Genomic DNA, 23169 nt, shown 5'->3' on the forward strand with positions numbered 1-23169 from the left:
AAATAGATCTGGGCTTTCAGAGTTTCTGTTGGAAGGGGGGTAAACTTGACCTTGGCCCAATGGCTCAGACGAGGCGCAAGTGGAAAGAAAAAGGTGGGTGCAAACCTGCAAACATACCCTGGGCTAGCTGGGATGAATTATTCCACCCTTGTTCCAGGATGAGGACATTCAGCTCAGTCAGGGGGTGAGGAAGGAAGAAGGCAATAGTATTTATTGTGCCGAGCTCCGTGCCAGGGGCTCTACACATAGCATCAGTTTTTCATTTCCCAACAAACCTATAATTATGTATCATTAGCGCCATTTACTGTTGAGAAAACCCAAAACTCAAAGATTTAAAAAAAAAAAACTCTTCTGAGCTCGGAAGGGTGGTAAGCGATAGACCTGGGATTCCACACTCATTCTGTCTGATTCCAAAGCCTATAATCTCCCTCCTACATTGTAACCAGAAAACCTTTATTCAGTGCTTACCACGAGAAAAGCACTGTTCGTTGCTAATTGGGGTACAGAGATTAAAAAGAAAAAGACACAGTCTTTGATTCTAGGAATTTAGCATCTATTGAGCAAGACACATAAATAACTCTGGAAAGTAGATGGTTCTAAAACGGAAATCTATGGAGACATAATTCTGAGCTGAGACTTCTTGGAGAAGACAGTATTTGAGCTGAGATTTGAAAGAAGTGTGAGGCTTGGGGAGACCGACACTGGGGATGGGAGAGGGAGGGCACCTGACAGGGGGCATAGCTGGAACCAAAGCGTGGGGCGGGAGGTCTTTGGGAAATGTGAGAGGAAATCACAGTTTTAATGCTTATCTTTTTAGCAGTACAATCCACAGACAACTTATGGGTGGGAAATTTTAGAAATAGGTAGTTAAGAAGAATAATGAAAGGTAATGGGCCTCGCCCTTCAAGGGAGGGCACCATGAAAACGAATGGACAAGGCTATGGCTGCTATTTCTCCTTGGCTTTCCCTTCCAAACAATAGATCCCACCCCTGCAGAGGTGACCCAGTCCCCTGAAGTGACCGACCCGGGCAGTGGCCACCTCGGTGCCGGTGTCATGTTGGCAGGGCCGTGATGCTCGACTCCCGCGTGGCATTTGGTTATTGTTAGCATCCCACGATTTGTTTCTGTGAATAGCACTTTCTCCATAAGAAACCGAGCAGCAGGGAGGGAGCAGCTATGTTTTTAGAGGCTTCAGGCCAGATGAGTTCCAGAGAGGTCCGGGAGCTCCAGGCATCATGTACAATGCATCTCCACAGTCCTCTTCTCATCGGACCCTCACGGTGAAGGTCATTGTTGGGACCACCACTGACATATGGTTATTCCTGTTTTAAATAATAGACAATCCATGTGCCAATTCTGATAGAGACCTTTAATGTCCCCTCTGATCCAAAGAGTTGACGAGGCTAGGGTAAATAAAAGGTTGAAAGGGAACGTTGGTCCCCCGAAGGCTGGTTCAGTGCTCATTCCGTGGTATTTCTGAGAAAGACATGGGAACCAGTTCAGAGGAAGACAATCTCTACAAATGGAGCATTTATTCAATACCTCTGGTGCGGATTAAATGTAAGTCAGGGATGCCCTTTGGTGAGCAGTTTTGTGTGAAGTAGGACGGGGATCTTAAGGCCGCCACACCAAAACTCAGTCCTAAGACAGAAGCAAGTTTATATCGGTGTCACTGTACGTTCAGTTTAGTATGTGCTCAATAAATGTTTGTCGAACGAATGAGCAAATGCACGGATGGGTAGATGGATGATTCTGCTACACAGAGCGTTTTCTGCTGGCAGCTCCAAGAGAGCACCCCAGTAATCTCCGTTTTACAAACACGGACTGAGGATCCTGCTGGGGTGTTGCTTGCTGTTGGAACAGAAAATGCCCAGTTTTGGCCACGCTGTCAGGAGCCCAGGAGGCTATGCCTCATTTTACCCAGCTGGATTTTGGAGCCTACTCCAGAGGCTGATTAGTTCTACATGGCTGGCCAAGATGAGAATCCGTTTGTTCAGCTTCTTTCATTTCCTCTTGTCCCCCTCTTGGCCTAAGGAGGGCATCCTTGCCTGGCCAGTGTTGTCTTTGGTGGAAGAGGAGAAGATGGAGGGAACAAGGCTGGGACACGCCACACATTTTTTGTTGTTGTTGTTACCGGAAACATTCATACTAGCTCTGTATCTAGCATCTCAAACCTAGGATCCAGTGAGACAAGAACTTGCTTTGTGTAGATGGGCCACTGCCCAAAGTGTAACAGCCTTGTACTTAGTCTTAACTGTTTAAGGAAGGTATGGTTAATGTAACAATTTTTGGCTATCACATTTTACGTAAGCACAGAATCTTATGATCAAAAAGCTGGAATTAATAGGAGAGTTGAAAATCAGAATGTCCAGTGGTTCTCAAACTGTATTTTATGAAACCCCATGGTGGTGGTAGGGCGTGGGTGTCAAGGCCTGTGGAGCAAGTGGGTTCTGGGACCCCTACTATCACTTCCCCTGGGCATCTCTGCTTGTGTAATTTTATTTATTTAATTTTTAAATTTTTTTTTGCATTCTTAAAATTTTTTTATTGTAGCACAAACATACATGGTAAGTTGCTTGTGTAATTTTATATACTGGACTTCTGTATAGGACTTTATTTGAATTAAGCATTCAGCCTCTAAAAAATGTTTGAAGTCCATAGATCCAGTTTAAATGCCATCATTTTAGGCCCAGAGAGGTTAAGATATCTGCACATCCCCAACTCTTTTGGGACATGTGTTTTAAGGTATCCATGGTGGTGGGACTGCTTTTGATGTTTTGTATTCCTGCCCCTTCCTACAAGACCGAAGTTAATGAAATAACCCCTCAGGGGTAACATGAGGATTATGACATCCTCTCTGCTGAACAGATCAGAGGAGGTAATGTGTATGAAAATGTCTCAGTAGGGTAAGAAACCAAGAGTGCTTCTTGTGGAGAAATCTGTTTGTGAGCTGAATGTGGTTCTGACCTAGGAAATCTCAGACGTGATTCTCATAGGTTCATGAAAGGGAACAGGAACCCAGGGGACCGGCAGTAAAATGTATTTAGGCTCACCTAGGTGCCATCTGCAGCTCTTTGATGTTATGGATGGGGGTGTCCACTGTTGGTCAGTGGACAGCAGTACACCTAAACTACCTCTGACCAACCAAGGCAGGGAGAGGGAGGTTCCGAATTAGCATCTTAGAAAAATCGAGAACTTGACAATCATGAGGTGAAGGTAGAAATCATACTGGGCTGGTCAGTTATTTAGTGTGTCGAAGTTCAGGGTAAATCACTGGGTGGTTTGTTCATTCAATTTCCACTGGTGAGGGAGGCAGAATAGATGCTTTCTGGCATGTTTTCCAGCAGGTAGCAATAACACGTAGCAGCAATAGCATGGGTGCTGGAGCATATGACCTCTAATATCAGCTGTGAGACGTGGGATAAATTACGTAAGTCTCTGTGCCTTGATTTCCCTATCCATATCATGGAAATGTTGATAATGATAATACATACCTCATTGCCCTGTTGTAAGGATTAAATGAGTTAATATATGCAACAAGTTTAGAACAGGGCCTGGCACATAGAAGGTGTGAGATGGGTGTTTGCAATAATGTATATTCCTTTCTTTAAAGATTTATTTTTATTTATTTATTTGAGAGAGAGAGAGTGCACACAAGCAGGGGGTGGACCAGAGGGAGAGGGAGGGGGAGAAGAAGAGAAGCAGACTCCCTGCAGAGTGTGGAGCCTGAAAGGGGGGGGCGCTTGATCTCATGACCCTGAGGTCATGACCTGAGCTGAAATCAAGAGTCGGATGCTCAACCAACTGAGCCACCCAGGAGCCCCCAATAATGTATATTCTTATGAGCTGCTCAGAGGCACAGGGTTTTTCAAATCTTTTTCAAGAAGCTAGCCCTGCCCCCCCTTTTTTTAAAGAGGGTTTTTCTTTTGTTCTTTTTTTAATTTTTAATTTATTTGAGAGAGAGAATGAGAGAGAGAGAGAGAGAGCACACATGAGAGGGGGGAGGGTCAGAGGGAGAAGCAGACTCCCCGCTGAGCAGGGAGCCCGATGCGGGACTCGATCCTGGGACTCCAGGATCATGACCTGAGCTGAAGGCAGTCGCTTAACCGACTGAGCCACCCAGGCGCCCTAGCCCTGCCCTTTCTGACACGCGTTTTTCCATAGGCTCCTCTGAACGTGAGGGGTCCTGATGAGTGTCCTGCACCATTCTATTGCTTTGGACTGTCTGCTGAAGGCGGGTCTTTGTGAATGGGTGAAGGGTTCCCTGGGAGCCCAGGCATGGGTGTCTCTGGGGGCTGATACCCTTCCCATCACTGCCAAGTATACACACTGGCTTTTTTAAGATCAGGGAAAAACCTCTTCTAAGCAATTTCCACCTACTGCTACCTTCTTTTGGCAGTAGTAGGGTAATAGCCCAAAGCTAAAAAAGCAGGAGCAGTATTTATCAATTGATTGATTGACTAACAATCAGTCAACAAGTATTTAAGCAGTGTTTTCTATGTGTTTAGCGCTGTGTTAACTGTCCCCTGGGGAAATAAAAGAAATACAAGACAAGATCCCAAACCTCAAGTTAGGGCCCCAAAATGACTAACTGGGAAATAACTGTAAAGCAGCTACTAAATCTAGATGTAGAGAGCAAAGTATTCAGAGAAGAATTTCTATGGCTGTGAACGATGTTCTGGAGGGTTTGGGCCCTAAACTGGATCCTCAGTGATGAGTCTGCATTCAAAACGGAAGGCCTGGGACCAAGCTGGTTTTCTGTACACTGCCTCAGTCTGACTAGAGGGCCAGGGGTGTGAGAGAACAGAGGGCATAACGTTGGACAGGTATTGAGACCAGATTTTAAAGAAGCTTGGAAATCAGGCAGAGACACTGAGGGCTTTCCAGGCAGGACGGAGCAGTGGTAAAAGTACCCAAGTCAGAGTCGAGATGGCCCCGATGTCACTCTCAGCTCTACCACCAACCAGCTGGGTGATCTTCAGCCCATCACTTGCCTGGACCCAGGAATGAGTGAGATGGCCCACTCTAGCTCCCATGTTTCTGATGTGGGAGGCAATAAGAAGTTACTGAGGTCTCCCGAAAACGACACATGGAGAGGAAATGTGTGCTGATGTGTGAGGGCTGGGTAACGCTATCAGGGAGACCAGCTGGCTACTGCCAAAGCCCAAGAATGCGTAACAAAGGCCTGGAAAAGGCACGCTGCCGAGGAAATGAAGTCAGAAGGGTAAATTCAAGAGACAGCAACAGTAGCATCTAGACAGCAACGGATTGGATGAAAAGCAGCCACAAGTCTAGAGCCCAGGGCCTGGCCATCTGGATGCAAGAATAAGAGGATGAGTTAAAGACAATTCTAAGGCTTTTGGCAACGAATTTAAAACCCCAGCCTCTACACATTCCATACAGGTGACAGAGCTTTGTGGACAGAAACATTGGCTTGGTGGTCAGACTGACTTGGGATGGAGTTGGGCTCCATCTTTCCCTAACTGAATGACCTGGGCAAGTTTTGAAACTTCTGTGAGCCTCAGATTCCCCATCTGTAGATAAGGATAACAGAACCTGCTTCATAGCATTATGGTAAAGTTCCCAAAAGGATCAGCATTTCCCTTTGCACGTGGTAAGTGCTCTGTTGATGTTAGCTTTTATTGCTTCTTAACTGAGCACTTATTAAGTGTTACACAGTATGATGGCTGTCAGGATTCAGAGAGGAAAGAGGATGGCCTCTGCCCTGATGATACCCACAGATAAGTATCATCTCCTATGCAGGGAGAATTGTCCCAACATCCCCTGTAAGGCTTCTCCGGACCAACTAAAATGGCACCTCTTTATGTGGGCGAAGGAAGAGCTGTAGAGTTCTACAGATGTGTCTCCTTTCATATTCCTTCTGTGTCTCATCAGGAGGGGACCGAGTTGCTATCAGAAAATAGACCAGGCATTCTGCAGACCTATCTACAACCCAGGCTAACATGCCACCAGCCCTGTTCACCCCCTCAAAGATAACACTTCTCTCTCCTTGTCGCTTTCTTTTCATGACCTGATCAAAGCAATACAGCAGAAAACACAACCATTTGTCTACATCAAATAAGCCTTGAGCATACCTCTGAAATAACTCTTTCCATTTAAAAATGTGAGTGTAGTTTTAGGAGGCTTCTTATGTTTGCAACTTGTCCACACCAACTGATGTGCACCTGAAATTGTTCCATGATGGGGAGGAGAATTAGAAGTTCTCAGGAAACACAGGAGTCACTTTGTTTTTCCTCTGCTCTGTGCTTTACACATCCACACTTATTTCTTCATACCCACTGGTGGCCACAGGAGTCCAAGTCAGAGAAGGAGTGCAGAGAACATCTGCTTCTCCATGGAGACCCTCTGTTTTTAGACATGAGCTTCTGAAGGCAGGTAGCTGGGACATGAGAACCTCCCTAGGTCTCTTGGCCAATTTACCTTCTCAAGGGAATTAGAAGCAGACTTCTTTTCTCCGTCTTCTTAGAGACTGTTCTGCCAGAAGACATACTTTTTGGATCATTAGAGAAAGTTAGAGAGGTCACCTCTCTTGGTTTCATAAGGGTAGAGAGGCCGACAAGAAATAGGTCCTTGAAACTCTGCAACAAACTCACTGCAAATGCAACATAAGATACAGAGGAAGAATTTCGTAGGTGAAAGGGAGTTGTAGGGGTAAGGGAGGAAAAATCTGCATAACTGGTTGAGAGCCTTGACTCAGAGGTATGAAGAATTTTTGCAGGAGGATGGGCTGGGCCTGATATCTGGGGTTTTGTAGTCTCTTATTCCCTTCTCCTGACCATTGTTCAAATGAGATTAGGCCAATTCTGGGAACTGATACCTTCTCCCTGTCACATTCCTGTTAACTGGCTCCATTTCAACAGATCGCCTCTTTTGGATGGCACACAGACCTTCGACATCAGCAAGGACTGATGATGTCCAGAGCCATCCACAAATCTGCAAGTTTGTGAACATGGAAACATTTGTACAAGCTCCTGGCTTTCTCCCAAACCACATGTTTCTTATACATTGCCTCCCATCACAGGTTAACCACCTTTTCAACTAGAACTGAAATTCAATCTATCACATTATGATGATTTTTCTTTTTTCTCACACATAAACCAGTTTTCATTAAAGGAAAAAAAAAAAACCACCACTTTGTGAAGGTTCTTGCAAGACCAGCAACGAATGAAGAGCCATAGCAGCATAAGAAACTGGGTGGTCAGCGGTCTCCTAAGGGAGTCCCCTTTGTATAGCACCTCTAAGAGGCCCAAGATTCAAAGCTGGGCCTCTATGCAATAGATTGCTGTGTGTTCTGAGCCTTCATGGCTGCTCATGAACAGTTTAAATTGAGAACTTAGGTCTGGGAGTACCACAGGCTTCCTTCCTCTCCAAACTTCATTCTTGGTCCTCTCAGACCACAGATTCTGTGGCACACGGGAGAGCTCCCTTCCCACTGAACCTCTGGGCAGACGCAGGCACAGAAGAAGAGCAATAACGAAAACAACTTCTTCCTGAAGATCTGTATAATTCAAGCCCATCTCCTATACCTTCTACATGTGGGAAACAATAGAGGGTGTTTATCGTTATGATCCTAGGTCTTCTGAACAATCAAGGACAGATCAACCTCCTGTATCTATTGATGATTCATTTCCTCCTGTTTACCAATCAGACTTGAAGCAGTGTCTAATGAAAGCTAAATAGGTGATCTTGAAAACAAGAGTAGAAGGTCAAAAACTCTCTAGAGGGAGGGGAAATAAGCTTATCAGAAACCTATACAGATATAACTACTGTGATTGAGTATTGCATTTAGTTCAGTTTCCTGGCAACAAAGGCAAAGAGAAAAAAACAACAACAAATTATTCTTCAGGAGAGAGATGCTTTTTCTTGGTAACAAATCTTGAATGTGGGACTTATGCAAAGGAATTCAATGACAGAGTGGACAGTGCCCTAGTGGTATTTACAAAATAATCAAAACATTTCATATATAACCATTTCCCAAGTTGCCCCTTAATAACAGTAGGAATCAAGTCATTAAAAATACTTAGTCATAAATTTTGCCTCAGGGAAAAAAAGTAAAATAATCACTATCAAGTTGGAGGGGTAAGGAGTGGGTAGAGATACAGGTGAAAGAAAAATGGTAGAATGTTGATAATTATTGAAACTGAGTTGAAGGTATATAGGGGTCACTGCACTATTCTATTTATTTGCATACATTTGAAATTCTCCACAATAAAAAACCAAAGCAAACCAAACCAAACCAACATAGCTGAAAGCATTTGGCAGCCCAGGAAATTAAGCTGATATGTTCTCTAACAAAGACTATATTCTGTTTGATGAAGTTTTAAGGTAAGCAGATATAAAGTTATACTCAGTCTTTGAAAGTTGATCAGCTGGGCTGTGGAGCACTTGATAATATTCAGAACCAGCCCCAAGGCACCACAGACTTTACTAGATAAGCAAACACATGCCCAGCTAATCGTGGCAGCAGGTTATGGACACACTTAAAGACAGCAAGCTACCAAGGAAGGGAAGAGAAAGCCAGATTCAGATACCTTCACTGCAGTTCTTCAGGGCAAAGAAGTCCACTGCAGACAAACTTCGGTTTCCACTCGAGATATATTCCAGGGCCACTCGGAAGGGATTCTCTGGACGCCCAATTCTTCCCTGAAGCACCGTCCATCTGGTCACATTGGAAAGCAGAGGGGAAGAGCAGAGAGAAACAGTGATGAGAAGCAGGGCTAACTTGCACAGAGATTCTGTAGTGATTTCTAGGCCCACACTCTTCATGGGCCCCAACCGATGCCACCCTAAGAGGCTCTGAGAATGACTCTGACAGCAACATGCAAACGTTTGTTTCCTTCTTGTCCAGCTAACCCAGAGACCCACTTCTCAAACCCACTGTAGCCTCTGGTGTTTCTTTCGTTATATTCTTTCAGGCAACTGCAGACCTTCCGACTGCTTTAGTAGTTAATCTTATGGGAAAAGAATATATGTACTTAAGAATATCTGTTGGCAGAGTGAAGGGATAATCTTCAAAAACATGTATCGGTGGATCTGTAATTATCTTTGGAAGGAATTTTGGCTTTCAGAATTTTTTCTGATCCCAAAGTCTCATAACCCTTGAGTTTGCTATGTGGTCACTTAAGGGAAGTGATCAAGGGTTATTTATTTACTTCAGGAAAATTAAAGTGCACCAAAGCATGTAGTTTGGGGTAAAAGGTACCTAAGATTGGTGTGAACTCTGCAAAAAGGTGCAAACAGAAGAAGATAGAAGTAGGTCAAATGGTGAGCTCTGCAGCCATCTATGATCAAGGACACGGACACCGCTGGAGAACAGAGAATAAGCTGAATGAACATTTTTTACACCTCACTCATGCTATTAACCTCTCAGAATAGCCTCCTGTCACTGATTGGAACATCAAATTTATTTTCCGCCATTGATTCAGGTTTCTTAAACATATACAATTATGTTGACATTTTGCGTGGTGAATGGCAATTACCTGGACTGCTTCATATTTTTTGTCCTTTAAAAAACAGTTTTACTGAGGTATAATTGACATACAGTAAATTGCGTGTCCTAAAAATGCATAGCTGGGTGACTTAAAGTGTATGAATTGATGAGGTTTGACATATGAATATACCCATGAACTCCTCACAGTGTTTCATAGTGTCCTACCATGATGTAAGGCCTTAGGTAGGTTGGCCAGTACAAGCGCAAAGGAATTTAGGGAAAGATTAGCTTTCTGTTTTAAAAAAAAATGTTTAAAGCACCCCCAGCCCTGCAAGGTAGAAAGTGATGCGCACCATAAAAAAATATTAAAGATCCAACCATTCAGAAAAGTTGGCAAAGGAAATTAAAAGTCACCCAGAAGCTCATTATCTAGAGATACCCATGGTCAACACCACAGTGGAGCCTTTTAGTTACACTTTTATATAAACAAGGCCATCATCTTCCACGTGCTCTCTGTGAGTGGACTTTGCCACTCAATTGTATGTCGGGAGACAATAAATACAGACTATGTGATGAGTTCAATGATTGCATTTTTAATGATTTGTGCATTGCTTCTGAGTTTTTCCCTTCGTGATCATGCTGAGGCTAGCCCTGTGTATCTCTGTAAATACTGCCTTAAGACAAATTCTTAGAACCCCAGTTAAAGTGCATGCACATTGAGAACTCTGAGCATATTGTCAGTCCTCCAACAGTGCATCAGAGAGCCCATTTCTCCATCTGCTTGTTAACGTTGGATCTCATCACATCTGTCCTGTCTTTGCAGCCTTTTGATGATGAAGGCATCGCCTAAGGCAATCGGTGGTCTTTCAGTGGGGTGCCCTTGCATGGCAGTTTTGAGTCTCCAGGCCTGCCACGTTGCGGGGTATGCAGTGGGAATCAGCTGAGTGAAGAAGGTAGTTTTGTTCTCTATGCTCTTCTGTAGTTAATTCAGATCACCAGAGCCAATGCCTCAGCCATTTAATACAAGTGTATTAAGTTTCCCCACAATAGACGCTGTAGAAGGGATTACTGCTGTTGTAGAGTTTGTTCCCTGTTACGGTACCCAGCAGGATTCCTATCCAAAATAAAACCAGTGCAATTGAATAAGGAAAAGGAGGCCTTTCGGTTTAAATGTAGAGCTGTCAAAGAAATAAATATTTGAAAAGCAAATGTAAATGCAGCGTTCTTAAGAAAAAAAACACACAAAGAGAGCAGAATTTTTCTTGTCCTTCTGAAAAAATAAAGAACCTTATTTTTGAGGAAAGATGGTGGAGAAACGCCTGACTATTCATATTCTGCCAAAATTGTAGCTCTCTGCTGCAAGGAATGATGGATTTTAATTCCAGGTACACTGTGGCCCTTGATAATGATTTCCATTTCTATATTGGCATTAGCCCTCTGGATAAATGTGTCAAGAGTTTTAGGAATTAGTTTCTGAGTTACTGATGCAATAACTTTTGTCTGAAATTCTCTGGCCTCCCATAGTTTACTGTTGCAGCTTTAATAACTTTCAAAGCAGTTGCCAAACATGTATTTTATGACCAGGGAAGTTGGGATAAGAAAAGGGCAAGTTTGTACCTAGGGTCAGCTTTGTTTAAGAGACAGCAGAAACAGGAACAGCAAATGCAAGCTCTCTTTTCTGTCTGACTCCATTTTCTTTGCTCATATCCCTGCAGTCATGAAATTCCCTTATTAGGGTTCTATTTCCCTCTTTGGCTGTGGCAAAGAGGGAAAGGTTATGTTGCGGGAGGGAAGGTTATGTTCTGACCTAGATCCTCCTAGAGACCAACGTGCAGCTGTGTCCATGGGCTGGGGATTTGTGGGTATCTGAGCACTGGTGCTTCAATCAATCAACGTGACAGTGTGGGGAGTCCATCTGGATTCTGGGAAGCCAGAAAGACTGTATGGTCAGCCTGTCACCATCCATTATCTTCCAGTTGTCTCTCTAGAGTTCTCCACTTCCAGTTTTGGCTCTGCCCCTCAAGTGTCTGATGACTTTGGATAAGGCACTTTACTCTGAATGCCTGAAATTTTGGATCTTTTCTGATCAATGTATTCTCAACCAGAGAAAGTGTCTCCAAATTTGTGTGAATTTGCTGAGGAAAAAAGACCTGACCACACATTTTTGCTGAGTGGTTACATCATACTGAATAAATTAGAACCCATGTTAAAAAAAAAAAAAAAAGCCAGGAGGGTTGGTTTGTGAATATCAAGGTCGATTTCTGAGTTGGAGACTGAAAATAGGACATATAAAGGCCACTCAGTTGGGAGTTGGGAGCTGAATCCTGGGTTCTGGTTTTGGATCTGCATGGGTTAGGCTATGTTCCTGTACCTCCTTGGGGTTTAGTTCCTTTGTTAGCAAAATGCAAGGATTGAATCAAAAGTTCTCCAAGGTCCCTTATTGATCTGGTGCTTACACTTCTCTAGCAATTTGTAGGAGTCCTAGTGACAACACACTTCATGAAACCTCTGAAAGCTGCAATGCGCAAACAATATTCTACAGAAGGTGGAAGAAGTGATTAGTCAAAGAATTAGAGATTTCTATCTGTAAAGAGACTAAGTTCCATCCCTTCAGAGAAATGGAGCGACTTGCCCAAGGTCACATTTTTGGTTACCTGCAGACCTAAGATTAAAGTCAAGTATATTATTGCTCCCAGACTGCAAGGACAAGAGACAAGGCAACCTATGGTTCAGTTTGTATACTCAGTCACCATACTCAGTCACCACTCCGTATCACTGGAATCCCGGAAACAGAAAAGGAGATATCTACTTCGCATTATTAGAAGAATCACCAGTCTGGGTTATAAGGATACACAGGCCATCCAGATAGTAAAATACATCGTCAGAAAATGCACACACAAACCCAAAAAATACTAAGAAGCTCTGACATGGTCACAAGCATCTCCAAGGTACCCCCCACTCCATACCAGGTTAGTCTGTACATTTTTAAAGGAAACCGTCAGCACATCTGATGTGAAGCCAGCTGCTGATGAGATTGAAAGTTTAGCATCCATGACTCAAGGAGGATGAAGGCATGAAGTTATTTAAAGCCCAGAGAGGGGCACCTGGGTGGCTCAGTCGTCAAGCGTCTGCCTTCGGCTCAGGTCATAATCCCAGGGTCCTGGGATCGAGCCCTGCATTGGGCTCCCTGCTCTGTGGGGAGTCTGCTTCTCCCTCTCCCAGTCCCCCTGCTTGTGTTCCCTCTCTCGCTGTCTTTCTCTCTGTCAAATAAATAAAATCTTAAAAAAAAAAATAAAGCCCAGAGAGAAGGGAACTTTTTGATGGCCCATGAGGACTATGGATGGCAGTTGATAAGACAGAGAAATATGTGTAACTTTGCTATTGTGTGCTCTTCTAATAGGCATGATGCTGACATGGGGCTGGCTCACAAAGCAAGCCTTTGAACCCTACATGCTATTCAATGGGATGCCTTTCTGAGATGGTTTTAGTTGTTGCAATATCGTGAGGCCTAGAGTCAGTTCTCAGCTCTACCATCTAGTTAGCTAAATGATCTTAAGCAAATAATTTAACTTCTCTGATCTTCAGTTTCCTTATTTTTAAGATGGAAATCATAATGCCTAGCTCACTGGGTTGTTGTGAGGATTTGTCAGAAGGATGTATGCAAAAGGACATCCTTTTGGGATGTAGTAGAAGCTATTTTTATAGAAGACCACGGCTTTCTTCATGGAATGGCACTGGTCCATGAAACTATCAGTATCTCAACTCATTTATGAAATTCAAGGGGGAAAGGAATGTACGTAAAAGAAAGGGAGAAAAGCATTTGTAATTTATCAATAGCAGACACCTTATTTACTTAAGCCAGAAAAAAGTCTTCATTTTTAAATGGATCTTCATGTGTTAAGCACAGCCCAAAGAAATCATGTTGAAATACCCAGACAACAAAATATATTAGTGACTATAACAGGAGGTCAACATTCTGCGCAGAGACCTCCAAATGTACTCATCTTGCTTTAGAGTAAAAGCCTCTTATTTACCTTTGTATCTTCTTGTGGCATGTGGAAAGATGCCTTGTGTCGAGATGTTGGTTAGAATTTGTTGAATTGAATTCCATTTCTCAGGTATTTATTGGTGTGTTTTTGCACACTAAATAAAGTATTAAATGCTCTGGGGATCCTAAGAGTTTAGGATTTAGCTTGGCACTCCTGGCGCTTACAGACTAGTGAGAAAGAGTGAAAGAAAATACCAACATTTACAGCGAATGGCAGTATAGAAAAGCTAAGTGAGTGGCATGGGCATTATTTACCTTGAAAGCTTAGAGGGCAAAGTGATGTCTCAGGTTGGGTGTAACTTGAGGCTGGGTTGTGAAGGGGGTGCAGGAAATGGGAAGAGGGCAACACAGAAAGAGAGGTTGGTGTGAGCATATGAGCAGAGGCCATAGAGGCTGTGTGTTCCGAGAACAGGAGGTCCAGGCTGACTGGAGTCAATGGTTTCCATTGGTCTCTATAGGAAGGAGGTCCCTTAGGTCTTCTATGCTCCTCCTTAAAGCTAGGGTAGTAGGTCATTCATTATTGTGTCTCCAGATACCGTATTTGTTGAATGAGAGAACAAATACATGGAACACATTTCTGTTAAATCAGACAAGATTCTGACATTCTTGGATAAAAGTTATATTATAATGGAGCTGAGTTCATCTGAAAGTTCCTGTCAATTCATTACTCATTAGCTATCAGCCATTCAGGTAATAAGGATGCCTTCCCTGTTAGGAGGAACCTAAGGACTAGGAAAGTTGGGGGGTCGAGGGCTGTCTGCAGGTTTGTTCATCACGTAGCTCTTGGTTCCCCATTTGCCCACAGGTCTGTTCTTTAAAGGGGCAGGGCCATGGGAAGCAGCCATCAGATTAGCTCTTCTCTGAGTACCCAAGAACCCAAGAAAAGACTCAGAGAATTGAAGTAATTGAGACATGGAGGGATCTGAGTGCTCAACTAGGAGAGGTCCCATCTGATGTGTGAATGTCCTCTATAAGGCAGGTCAACCTTAAACCAAGTCACTATGAATATTAACAAGAGCAACAACAACGGTTAATATTATTGAAGGCCTACAGTATACTCTGCTTCCAGCTGAGTTTTAAAGATTTATTTATTTGAGAGAGAGAGTGTGCATGCGTGGGGGGAGGGGCAGAGGGAGAGGAAGAGGGGAAGCAGACTCCCCACTGAGCAGGGAGCCCCACGCAGGGCTCCATCTCCCAACCAGGAGATCAAAACCTGACCCGAAACCAAGAGTCAGATGCCCAACTAACTGAGCCACCCAGGTGTCTTCTCAGCTGAGTTTTAAACTCAGGTTAGTGTGACTCCATTAGTCTTTAGGGACACTATCTTAAACTGCCCTTTTTAGCTTCCTGAGGTTGGGAACTGTGTCTTTCTGAGGCTTTGTTCTAACTGCTGGCCCTGGTGAACATGGCTGGGGCCGGAAGCTAGAAGATGTGGTCATCTGCATGGTCTGCAGTGGTCATGAGAGCAAACTCATTTAGGTGGTCACTAGACCCCTTGCCAAGACAGCCAAACTCCTGGGTTAAGCAGAGGATGATGGAAGCCACATCAATTAGACAACCAGCTTGTCCCTGTCTGGTAGAACTCGGTCCCACGACTATCATTTTCAGTGAGCGTAACACTGTCAAGGCTCAGGCCCTGCTGCTGACATTCCTTCACATGTCTCTCTGCTAAGACTGTCTCTTGACAAGTGTCCAGACGTGCGTATGAAGGTGTGAAGATCTGGGAGAAACAAGAAACTGAGCCTGTGGGAGTTTGTCTAGATCAATACAGGAAAAAAAAAAAAGCCAATTGCACTTTTCTCTCTCATCTTATCCTAAAGGAAAAAAAACACACATAACTTTCAAAATTTTCTTAAAATATACCTTATAGTAATTCTGCAGCAAATATAAACCATTCAGCACTATTTTTTATTGTTTCCATTAAATCAGCCTGCATTTAAAGCATTTTTTTATGGAAGATAGCGGGGGGAAAATGCCAGATCAATGTAAATTTTAGTGTGAAGTCCTTTGTTGGTTGTTAATTTTCTATAATAATAATAACACTTGGTATGGGGTGTGGGGTCTTTTATCCAGGTACTCTTGGCTTTCTTATTCCCTTGCCCTCTACAAGTCCCCAAAACTTAGATAGATGTGCCCTGGGGAGGATCAGATCTGGGTAGAAATGAGGTTTCAGGTTGGCTGTGGCTCCCACCAGCCTGTGGTGGCAAAGAGCTGCCTGGAGGCGGAGAGTGGCTTCTGGCTCTGCTGGAGCAAAGGGGATGCGCGCTGTGGCCACAGGTGGACTTAGTTGAGAACTTAGCATTGGCAGCTAGAAAGCGGTTTTGGTTTACATCAGACATGCTGTATCGGTGACAGGGATCTGGAAGGTTGCCCAGCTTTCCTGGAGCAGGGTCTAAGAAAATGTTCCCAAACTGTATTTCTCCTAATTCTTCTCTCATGCTTTTGAGCAAAGAAGAAATGAATAGGCTCCTTTTCCTGGCCTCTCTTTAGCTTCTTCTAATTTTCCTCCCACCCTCCCTCCTTCCCTTTTTCCTTCTTTCAAGGAAATATATTAAGACCACAAAGTCTGGAGCCAGATTTCCTGTTTTCTAAGCTCAATTCTGTCTCTTTTTGGCTGTGACCTTTGGCCAGCTACCTAACCTAGCGTGTCTGTGCCAGTGTTCTGTCATTAAGAGGTGGGGATAATAATAGAACCTTCCAGAGGTGCTGTGAAGACTGAGTGAGCTAACACATGTGGGGCTAACACTCAGTTAACACATGACTCAGCTGACACTCAGTAAGCCTCTCAGGAAATACTGCTCTTATTGTGTTCCTGTTTCTCTTCTCTCCTAAACCCAGGGTGGTAGATGACCTTTCAAAGAGCGACCTCAGAAGAAGGTAGAATAGAAAACTGACCATGTGGTGGGATTTGGGAAATTTGGGGAGAGCCTCCCACCCCAGAACACCAGGATTTTCGAAGCCTCTTTTGTTCCCTCCTGTGGAGATGAAGAGGCAAAATGTACAAATGCAGATATCCCAGGGAACATTGTGCCAAGCATTTTATTGGTCTGTGTGCATGTTTATTTATGTTCTGCATCTTTCCAGAAGGGATTTAAGGCAAAACATAAATAAAGCTATTTTACCTTATCTCATTTAATACTCACAATAAATGCATGAGACAGATATTATCACCCCCATTTTATAAGAAAATTGAGGCTCAGAGAGGCTTACACAACCTGCCCATGTAGTAAATGCTAAGTGATATGAACCTGTGACTTTTTATCTCAAAACTCTCGCACTTTCTACTACACTGTACACAGGTTTATATTTATGCTAAATGTAAATGATTAGTTTCTTAGAAGAGCTTTTTGCTGGGTTGAGGGTGGTTAGTACTTGAAGACCAGCAGTGTGCAGAAAAGGATGCATCTAATAAATATTTTGGCTTCTTCTCAAAGTTGTCCCAGACTACCCTATTCCTTCCCTCCTCAGATTCCACATCATCCTAATCCAGGTTGGAATACGCAGGCTTGTGGGAGGCAGGCATCCACCCGGCCCCTGGTTGAGATGCTTTCCTTTATTCTCTATAGCAGGCCAGGAAGGGGAGACAGAATCTATCTCTAGTGATCTAGCTCCTGAATCATTAGGAGTGGGGTGGGCAGAAGTAGACTGATCATAGCCACAGTTGTCAGGAAAATAAATGGTCGAAGCAGTATTCTTGACTGGCCTCCATGTGACCAATTGGCTTGCTGGGGTTAGCCCAATCTCTGCATTGCACATTCAGTGGAACTCCCCTGTGCCTCCTGGATGTTCCAGCTTACCCTCCAGGACTCCTACACTCTCTACTCCCATCACCTGAGTTAGATGCCTACGCCTACTGAGAGTCAGTTAGGGTTGTTGCCAAGCCTGCTTATGCCAGGTGTGCTCCTTCAGTGGATGCAACACGAGCAAGAAAAATTTAAATTACTTTGTAAAGACTAGTACTGATAAATCACTAAAAACAATTGCTGTTTAATTTGGTCTATATGGGGCAACAAAAAAGATCAGGGGGAAAAATCTTAAAAATCTAGAAGTTTTCAGGTTAATTCCCAAGTGTTTTAAGATTATTTCCATTTTGGAGGAACTGAAACTGAAAATCAAGGATGTGGTGTTGTGGTGTCATGAACGTGGTTTATGGAGAAAGACAAAGCAGAACTCCAATCAACAGGCCCATACTGGAAGCACAGGCCTTGGCCCTACATCAAGAGATTAGTGAATGAGCATGCATCTAGAAGTTGTAAGTAAAGACAAATGTTTAAGGACGTCAGTTGATTCCCAAGCAACTATTGGTCCCAAGCTTGTTGTCCAGAGGGCTTCTTCTTTGCTCTCGGTTGTATAAAAAACACCTGGAGGATTCACTGGTATTTTTTTGTTCTTTTTAAAGGAGGTTCCACTGATTACCAGGTAAAAAATCAAGTGAGAGAAAACCTTAAATCAAGAGTAGGGAGCCTGGGAGTCCTGAATTTCCTTTCAGTTCTTCTGCATTTTGGATTAGGTCCTACACAAGCCCCCACCTCCTCCAGCATCTGCTGAACATCCCTCATAAGGGAGGGACTCAGCTGGATTCTGGGCAAGGGATGGGAAAGGAGAGAGGGTTCGGCTGTTGCCACATTCCAGGAATCATTTAAGATTACAGAAGTGCCTCTGGTTGCAAAGGCAAACGCCTGTCCTGTGACAGCACTTTCAGTTTCAAATATATCATTTAAATGAATGTAAAACAAAAACAAAAACAAAAACAAAAACCTGCAAAATTACGAAGTGAGCACCAGAGGGGATGCCAGCGGGGTTCCCCATTCCAGTCTTGTCAGACAATCTCTCTGGCAGGGTGGGCGGTCATTTTCTCAGGTTAGAGACCCAGGTGATCATTTTGCCTTTCAAACTCCTTCTGTAAGGAGATTTGGGCATGTCACCCACCTGCAGACAGTAGGAGTCTGGAATTTGGTTTCCTAACTCTGTTCCTTCCAATAACTTTTTACCACCATCTGTTCTTTCCAAATACAATCTCTTTTTTTCCCAAGCCAACTCAATGCAGTTAGCCCTTTTGTTTTGTTTTGTTTGTTTTTCAAATACATTCTCCCCAGGAGAAAGAATAAAGACAACATTGAAACCTGGAATGTGGCCGTTTCTGTAGGATCCTTCCGTCAGCACAGTCGGCCTCTCACTCAAGTTCTGAGTCCTGAGTGGGGCTAGGGTTAGGGCTTTCATCTTGTGCCCTCACCTCAACACCCATGATTTTCCAGGCCTGAAAGCAATCCTCTTTGCTCACGCTCAAATGACAGCCAGTTGCCCATCTTGCTCCCTAGAGAGGCAGCCTAAATGCCATTTAATGCGTTAATGTGTTGATTGGTTCAATAGAAATGCAAGCCTCTACACCAAGTGAAATGCTGACACCCAAGCTCAGAGGCTCTATTTCAGTCATGAATCTCTGGCCAAGTCAAGCCAGCCTGTGCTGAAACTCCATATGGTAGGGTAGACCCGGCCATAAACTGCAGCCCTGTAAGCACATTCTGGGGCTGGGATAGGGGTCAGCTGGAAAAGGCTGGAGGGGCCCGGATAGGTGGGGTCAGGAGAGCCCACAGACTTGTCCCCATGGGAGATGATTCCCCCATTCCACATGCTGCACCTGCCCCACCGCTTTGCTGGGTGGCCATCCAGGGATGCAGAAGTAATTGCCAGAGGCACTGATGGACTATGTTCTGAGCTCCTTGGTGCAGAGGGGCTCACTGGCCCTGCTACAGGGGCTATACTGTGCCGTGGCAAGTATCGTGGATGATGATGTTGTTGTGAGGTCAAAAGATGTAAGACTGGCATGAATCTTGGAAATCACCATGTGTCTTCCTTCCGTGGGGCAGAGAAAGACTGAGGTCTGAACTATGCACCTCCCCTCCGTGGACAGAGGAGAGTTCCATTCTATACCTTGTGTCCTGAATCATCTCTTTAAAACTGAAACATGACCATGTTCCCCAATGCCCTCAGGACCTGCCTGTGGTTCCCAAAGCAGGCCAGGGTTCTTCCTTGCCCCATACATGTGCTCAGGGTGTCCCTTATGCCCCAAGTCCCCTTTCTACTTTTTCTTTGCTGGGCTGTTCTTCACTGATCAAGACTGAACTTGGTATCCCTTACTCATCTGACTCCCAGGTTAAACTGGGCGGCTGGTATAGGGGAACAAGGGCAACATGTGCCTACCTCTGCCCAAGAGGTTTTTAGAAGAGCTTCTTGAAGGACGTAACATCTGTTATTATTGGCTGGTCCTCTCTGGTCCAAGAAGGGATGACAGAAAGGGTGGTGTTATGTATTGAACTGTATCCCCCAAAAAGATATGCTAAAGTCCTAACACCCAATGCCTCAGAATGTGATCTTATTTGGAAACAGGGTCTTTATAAAGATGATCAAGTTAAAATGAGATTATTAGGGTGGGCCCTAATCCAATATGACTGTGTCCTTATAATAAGGGGAAAGTTGGACACAGAGACAGAAACATACAGGGAGAACGCCATGAGAAGAGGAAGGCAGAGATCGGGTGATGCATCCACAAGCCAAGGAGTTTCAAAGATTGCCACAAGCCACCAGAAGCTGGGAGAGGCATGGAACAGATTCTTCCTCATGGCCCTCAGAAGGAACCAACCTGCTGACACCCTAAGCTCAAATGTCTAACCTCTACACTGTGAGACAATCAATTTCTATTGTTTAAGCCCTCCAGTTTGTGGTACTTCTTTATGGTCACCATAGAAAGCAAATATTGGTGGATAGTTCAAAACCATCCCAACTAAGTGGAGAAACAAACTTTAAAATATGTTTACCAACTACGTGTGAATGATTATCTTTCTATGTGATGAGCAGCCCATGGACAGGCAGCCCACAGTCTACTGAAAAACCAACTGACTTCTCACAAAGAAGCCCCATTTTCCTTGGGGCCAGAAAGAGTGCAGGATGTTTTCCTACACGCTTACCTCTGACTTCCAGGTGAATAATATCAGCTTTGCCTTCAGGGAGGCCCAGTGTATGAATGATACTAGAAGTACTTGCTAATAACCCAGGAATCATGGGCCCATTAGATTCACCTGGGTAATGCTCATACCTTTAAGCCATGCTCAAGGAAACTAATGGAATTTAAACTTCAGGATTCTACCATGTCAGCCATGTGGGAGTCTTCTGGAACCCAGCAGCCAGAACCGCTTGAGAGGCCATGAGATTGTGCCAATGATGTGTTCACCTGGGAGTCAATTTCTGGGCTGAAACTGCCAACACCAATTTTCACATGAGATCAGAGGGTCAGCTCAAAATTGTGACCTGGGACTTTTAAGGCGTGCTGAGCCTGCACTAGAAACAGAGGCACATGGGGGAGCCAGAAAGATTTGGGCTAGGGTTGAGGCCAATCTTTTCTCCCCTCTCCTGATTCATGTCAGACTTTGAATACTCACAGTCAGAAAGCTCAAGACACTCAGAATCTTTTGACACTGTTCCTGACCCTATACACGGGAAGCTGCAATTTTCTGGAAAGAGCAGGCTTCTGTTTTTTGCCTGGTTCAGCCCTTCAGGGATATATTTAATCAATAAGAGCTTGGGGAACAGTCACCTAATAGGAATAGCCCATCTTCTTTTACCTGCCTCCCAAGAGATATATGCAAAGTGTCTTAGAAGAGCTGCCTGCATATCTGCTATATTTTAAATGTTACCGTAGCCATTGGTAAGCCTGCAATGCAGTTTTGTTAAAAGGAAACCAAGCAGAAACTCCAAAGAGTAAATAAAAACTGACTCCTAGAGATGAGGTTGTAAAGCCCATCTCTTTGCTCAGGCCTTGTACTCATAGATCATGGAAGCTGGAGTCTATCCAGTTGTTTGGCATGTTTCTCATGGAACCAAGAGGGATAGCAGAAGCTCTCTTTTCCTCTCCAGTGTATGGCATCCTCAAAGGACAGAGGATTGCAGGAATGGACTGTGACAAAGGCTGGGAAACAAAGTCTAGTCATGAGCTCCTAGCTCATGGGAGCTCTGTGGGTTGGCTCTGCCAACAGCTCTAAACAGGTTCAGAGACATCATTCAAAACAGCTCTGATCCTCTGGTTCAGGGGACTGATGGCCTCTGCACCAAGCAGGTGGTGGACACTCATCTCTGGCCCTTCATGCTCACAGAGCAGGGATTGTGTGGCCAGTGCTGCTATGGGTAGATCCTGAAAGATGCGGAAGGAATTGGTGGTCTGCTAAGATCTCTGGCTTTGGAAACCTGCCAGTGGTGTCATCCAAGCAATGATGGTAATAATTGTTATGTTGCTTTTAGATGATTATAAGTATCATAATGCCTACCACTCCTTGGACACCAATGCTGCGCCAGGGACTATGAAGGAATTCGTCATGGCTATTTCAGGTGATCCTCTTAAAAGCTGCAAGGCGAAGGTGCTGTTGACCCATTGAACAGATGAAGAAACTGAGATCTCAGCAGGTGAATTATTTTGCTCTCGACTTAGTAAGTAACAGAGCTGAGATTCAAACCCAGGCCTGTCAGACTCCAAGCCTATGGCTGTCTCCGTATGCCTCAGCTTCCCAGAGAAGCAGGATGCAATCTGGCCTGCTTTAGGAACTAGGGGAGGATGGCCTCAGGCACTCAGAGATCCCATAGCTTTAGAGCCAAGAAGTATCCCAAGAAGGCTGAGATGCAGTAGTTTCTTGAGGGCCTACGGTGGCAGAACACAGTGTTTATCATGTGTATCAGATTTTAAACCTGAGATGGACTCAGCGTGAAGATGGATTCTCCTTCCAGAATATTTAGGTTCATAACGCTAGTGCTCCTTGGGACAGCCATGGGACATCTGCTTGAGCACACTGACTCCCATCTGAGGGGCTTCGTGTTCCTGCACACACTCTCTCATCGCCACCTGGGGTGACAAGTACACAGATGCTCTTATCTTCTTGGTCACACAGCCATGTGGAGTGGAATGAAGAGTTATAGTCTTGCTCAGAGGACTAGTTAAGAAGTGCTAGAGCATGATCTTGTGATTCCAAAGCTGGTGCTTTCCTATCCATCCCCTGAAGACTACTGGAAGCAGGAAGAGCCTCAGAGTGTGGAGACTGGCCACCATGTTGTCTGCTTGGTGCTGGTACACACAGAGCCTGACTGATGATGTTCTCCTATTTCTAGAGCCATCCCCTGGCAGGGGATGAGAGGTGTGTGTGTGTGTGTATAGTGGGGGTGGAGGCTGGGACAAATCTGAGTTGGGAGTTTCCTCCTTCCCTGGCATTTTTGCAGGGTGAAAATGAACATCAGTTCTTGTAGGACAGGAATAATACATGACTCTTCCCATTTTATAGATGAGAAAACAGAGGCATGGGAAGTAGAAGGAAATGGAACCCAGTTTTTTAGCTAGGAAAGGAGCATAGACACGAGGATCCTTGGGGTCAGCATCTAGCGCCTAATCCTTGTAGTGTCCTACTGAACTGAGTGAAGGTAACTGGGGCCCTTTTGTCCTCATCCATGCCTTGGCCCTGTGTATGTTTATGCGCCATATGTTTGTATATGCCTGGGGGTGGACCTGGGGCTGGAGCCCATGTTGAATTAAATCAGATATCACCGAATTTTTAATATCAAGTCACTTAAAAGTATCATCAAACTTAAAAGATTTTATTACTTATTTTCCTCTACTATGAAATTCTTCTGAAT

At 44.2% G+C, this 23169-nt stretch overlaps 1 protein-coding gene across 1 annotated transcript in view; it reads right to left on the reverse strand.

Moving 5' to 3' along the window:
* ALK (ALK receptor tyrosine kinase) overlaps positions 1–23169 on the reverse strand; it is a 678620-nt gene that overhangs the window by 180849 nt on the left and 474602 nt on the right. Inside the window, exon 5 of the mRNA XM_025867990.2 lies at positions 8554–8681. Within this exon, the coding sequence (XP_025723775.1) occupies positions 8554–8681 (128 nt within the window). The remainder of the gene's footprint in view (positions 1–8553; positions 8682–23169) is intronic.

This window comes from Callorhinus ursinus, unplaced genomic scaffold (assembly GCF_003265705.2).
Source record: "Callorhinus ursinus isolate GAN/ISIS: 27379988/994484 unplaced genomic scaffold, GSC_fseal_2.0 scaffold10, whole genome shotgun sequence".
Classification (NCBI taxonomy): domain Eukaryota; kingdom Metazoa; phylum Chordata; class Mammalia; order Carnivora; family Otariidae; genus Callorhinus; species Callorhinus ursinus.